The sequence below is a fragment of the Blastomyces gilchristii genome, assembly GCF_000003855.2.
Source record: "Blastomyces gilchristii SLH14081 genomic scaffold supercont1.15, whole genome shotgun sequence".
NCBI lineage: Eukaryota > Fungi > Ascomycota > Eurotiomycetes > Onygenales > Ajellomycetaceae > Blastomyces > Blastomyces gilchristii.
Window position 1 is genome coordinate 1,027,946 of NW_003101668.1, and position 4,505 is coordinate 1,032,450.

General features: G+C 30.3%; 1 protein-coding gene across 1 annotated transcript; it reads left to right on the top strand.

Moving 5' to 3' along the window:
* Window positions 1-3,852: 3,852 nt before the first annotated feature.
* On the top strand, window positions 3,853-4,083 carry BDBG_06172 (uncharacterized protein; the record flags this gene model as incomplete). Its single annotated transcript, XM_031722489.1, has 1 exon — window positions 3,853-4,083. The coding sequence occupies one exon, from the start codon at window positions 3,853-3,855 to the stop codon at window positions 4,081-4,083; it is 231 nt and encodes a 76-aa protein (XP_031579731.1).
* Window positions 4,084-4,505: the final 422 nt, after the last annotated feature.

Here is a 4,505-nt window from a genome sequence, read left to right on the forward strand (position 1 = left end):
CATTAAATCCAGAACTCAAGCACCTCAGGTTCCTAATAAATACAGAGGTGTACAAATCACTCCAATGAATCACTCTATGTTCCTGGGCTGGGAAGTTATTATTGCATGTATCTAATTGTCACTCCTTTGTATTTTCCTATGTTCTTGTTATCTTGGCGTGGTCTCAACACCTGTATTTCCTCCTGTATAACCAACACTTGACCTGTATTTAACATCACGCAAGGACTCATCATAAGCTCCGCTTGCATATGAGTATAATGAAAGAATAATAATAATAATAATAATAATAACACTTTTCAATCTTTTTATTTATTACATTATATATATTTCTGATAATAACTCTTTATTTTCAAAATAAGTATTATTATAATACTTATATTAGACAGTTTATTAACAGTAAGTGAAATATATTATAAAATATAATCAGAACTTGTTTTTCTAATAATTATTAAAATATATTATTATAAATATATATTTTTTCTATTTTTTTATACACTCTAATTTTTCTAGCAGATATCTGACTGTATTTTTCTAGTATAAGTTTTATCTTGATGCAGCTACTGATTCGGTTATTTTTATTTAGCTCAAATTATCATATGTTAGCAGATTTGAATATACTGAGACTAGTAAATATCTTTAATATTAAATCATTAAATTGATAACTTGTATAATTCAAAGACTGATTAAGTCAGTGTAAGATTATAGACAGACACTAACTTGTTATATATAAATTAATTAGTATCTGCTAGAGCCTCTTATATTTACAAGTGTATTCAAAAGCAGCTGTGTTATTATTCAGTAACTATATATTCTTCTAAATTATATTCTCTCTCATTAGATTTAGTCATACTTGTATAATTATAATATAAGCTCTAACGTTATATAAATTAGTATACTGTTATTGTTTATAATTATACAGTCTATTTCTAATTTAACTAGCATCTTACTTTCACTCTTACAAAGAAGATTTTACTATATTATATTACTTATTTACTAACTTTTTCATTCTTTAATTATTATCTCTATTATTGTCATTATTGAATGCTATTATCTTATACAAGATTTCTACTCTCTCTCTTGTTTAATACTTTTCATCTATTTATTTATTACATTGTATGTGTTTCTGATAATAATCTCTTATTCTTAAAACAGGTATTATTGTAGTACTTATATTAAGCAGTTTATTAACAGTAAGTGAAATGTATTGTGAAATATAATCAGAACTTGTTTTTCTAATAATTATCAGAATATATTACTATAAATAATATACTTTCTTCATTGTCTTATACACTTTTAATTCTTTCTCAGTGAGTATCTGATTATGTTTTTCTGATATAATTTTTACATGAATACAGATGCTGATTTATTTATTTTTATTTATATAAAAATTTTATATATTGTCAGATCTGTATTCACTGATGATAGTAAATATCTTAATATTAAATTATTAATTGAGAACTTGAAGAATATGATAATAAAAGAATTATCTGTATTATATATAACTGAGTTTTCTATATTCTTCTCTGTCTCTTCTATTACTATTTCTCTCTCTGCTACTCTCTCTTAGACTGACCGTGTGACCGTGTCTGGGACCAGGACCAAACTTTACAGTTGTCACATTGCCTAAAAGCATTACTCCTGGTCATGATTTGTGTTTATCCATTGATTCCAATCACATTATTTCAAATTTTAAGGTCTCAGATTCACTTTCAAATAAAATCTAGTCCTGGGATAAAGAATAAGGTTGGGATTTTTTAGTCACATTTTCATTCTGATCCCATTATTGAGAATGGCACTAAATGAGACTATGAAATCACTTCTCACTTACATAATATCATAATATAGTACTCATTTGTTGAAAATTCAACAGAGAGTATTATCAAATATCATTACTTTTCTGAACATAGATCATAATTCATATAATTTTAATTATGAAAAAAATATAAAATACAAAAAAAAAACAAAAAACAAAAAACAAAACAAAAATAAGAAAAAAAAAAAAAGAAAAGGAAAAGAAAAAAATAAAAAATAAAAAAAAAAAAAAATCAAGGTCACAGGGTCACAGCACTCTCAAAATACTCACTTCTCAGAGTCTTCACAATGTTCATCATCAATCATGTATCTCTCACAGTGAGGATAACACAGCTGTAATGAGTCATTGTCTTAACATCATCTAACAAATAATCAGTATATATCTGTATAAATGTGAATATTTAGAAAACATACACTTAAAAAGTGTGGCCAGGGTGGACTCTGCTGCCACTTGAATGATATCAAGGACAGAACACTGAAATCAATGATTCCTCTCATTGATTTCACAGACAAGGTGGGTGAAGATGGTCTTGAGAAATATAAGATCCCCTGACTTCTGATAAAAATGAATCTCATGAAGAGACTCTATTTTCATGATATCAGAGACTGAGTATTATTAAAAAGTGTTACTTTCATGCAATGCACATACACTTACTGCAATGATTCACCCTCTGCACATGTGACTGAGAGTTGCAGCTTTCTCACATCACACAGCTCTCTCTGAGATGCTGGCACTGGTTTGCAACCCACACAGTCTCTCAGTTCAGCACACACTGCATGTATGCAGCCCTGTGTGCTGGGGCCGTGTTGGCCATTATGACCTGGCGTGGTACTCGCTTTTCACGGGCCATGTTTTGTTTGAGAGGGGAGGGGAAGATGCAACTGTGGTTTTATTGAGAGAGAATGAATAATTAGTAATGTTGAATGTAATTTGATTCTTCTGCATTTAAAATTTGATTAGTCTATACTCTTCAATTTAAGAGTTTCTAAGAGTGTTTTAATAGTTTTCATACCAGCTTGAACTTAGTGATGGATTGAAGAAGAAGAGAAAAGAGAGAAGAAAGAAATGAGAATAACTTATCTTTATAATATGAAAACAGAGAATCACTGCAATCATTCTCTCTAGCAACAAAGATCTGTTTTCTACATGTATCCCTGATATAGATTATATGATAACTGCATACAAAGAATATCAACACTGCATGCATTGAATGAAGATGATGTTGCTATATAACACTGTAGCTGTTTCCATATATCTCTGAAAGCTATTAATATTTTCTTTGTCTCTTTATATTTGATAAGTCAGTAATATATTTCAATGCACTCTCTCTTTCATCATCATCATCATCATCACCATTATCATCATCAACATTATCACTATCATCACTATCATTATCATCATCATCATCATCATCATCATCATCATCATCATTATTATCATATCATTTCTAGCCGCCTCTCCTGCCTTCACCTCTCTTCAACACTCACTGAAATCAATCATGTCATTTCTCTTCAAATATTCTGCGGTCCTGTGGACCACCAAGACATGTGAGCACCATCACAGATTGAAGGGAGAGAAGAAGAAGACATTCAAGTGAGAAGAGACAGATCACAAGACATATTATGATGTCTTGAAGAGGCTCTGTAAGAGAGTAGAATGATAATGATTTTAAGTAACACTTCTGATAGATTTAGACTGAACTAAGTATAGGAATAATGCGGATGACACTGTCTGTGAGAGATTAGAGAAGAAGACAGTGAAGAGCCTCATGCAGCAGTGGTGGGACCAGGAGAAGTCCTGAGAATGATTTGAGTTTAAGATGAAGAGAGAGAGAGAGAAGAAGAGTATTACTGCAAATAAGCAGTAACAGAAGAAGATTGAGAGGATGTTGAAGTGAGAGACAAAGAAGTCAAAACTGGTAAGTTTTTTACTTATTGAGAGATAATGATTTTTGATAATACTTCTGTTCTCTAATTGATTAGCAGAAGCTGACAGAGGAGGAGGGAATTAAGGCCTTGTTCAGGTCTTGAATGCACTCCATGATTCAGGACATTGAGGAGGCAGCCCTGCTCTCTGAGTATGTCAATCTGCTTGCCACTGAGGTGGAACCTGAGACAGCAGACCAGAAAATGCGGGATTTTGAGGCGCAGGTTGACCTGGCTGAGGGGAAGCAGTGGGAACTCTCCCCTGAGAAGGCAGCGGAGGAAGATTTTGAGGTGGTTATCATCTCAGATGAGAAGGAGGAGAAGGAGAAGAAGAATGAGAAGTGAATTATAAAGAATGATAAGAAGAATGAGAAAGAGAAGAAGTAGATTTTTTTCTTTTTATATTAGTTAGTTATAAGTTTAAGTTTTTAATTATTAATAATTAAAATTGATTTTAAGTTTTCAAAAATTATTGTACAAGTTGTAATCAAGTCAGGAATGATATATATATATATATATATTTAACTATCATGATTCACAAATCACTATAATGTATAAGTATCAACATTTTTTCAACATTGATATTCACAATATTAATATATTTTTAATGATATCATCTGATAATGTAATTTGATAACACTCTCTTTTACAATATTAATATATTTTAAGAAATATGATAGAGATTAATCAAGATTGTTTATTTACTTTTATACATCAATGATATCTAATCTGAGTTAGTACTAAAATTATAACTAAGCTAAGAAACA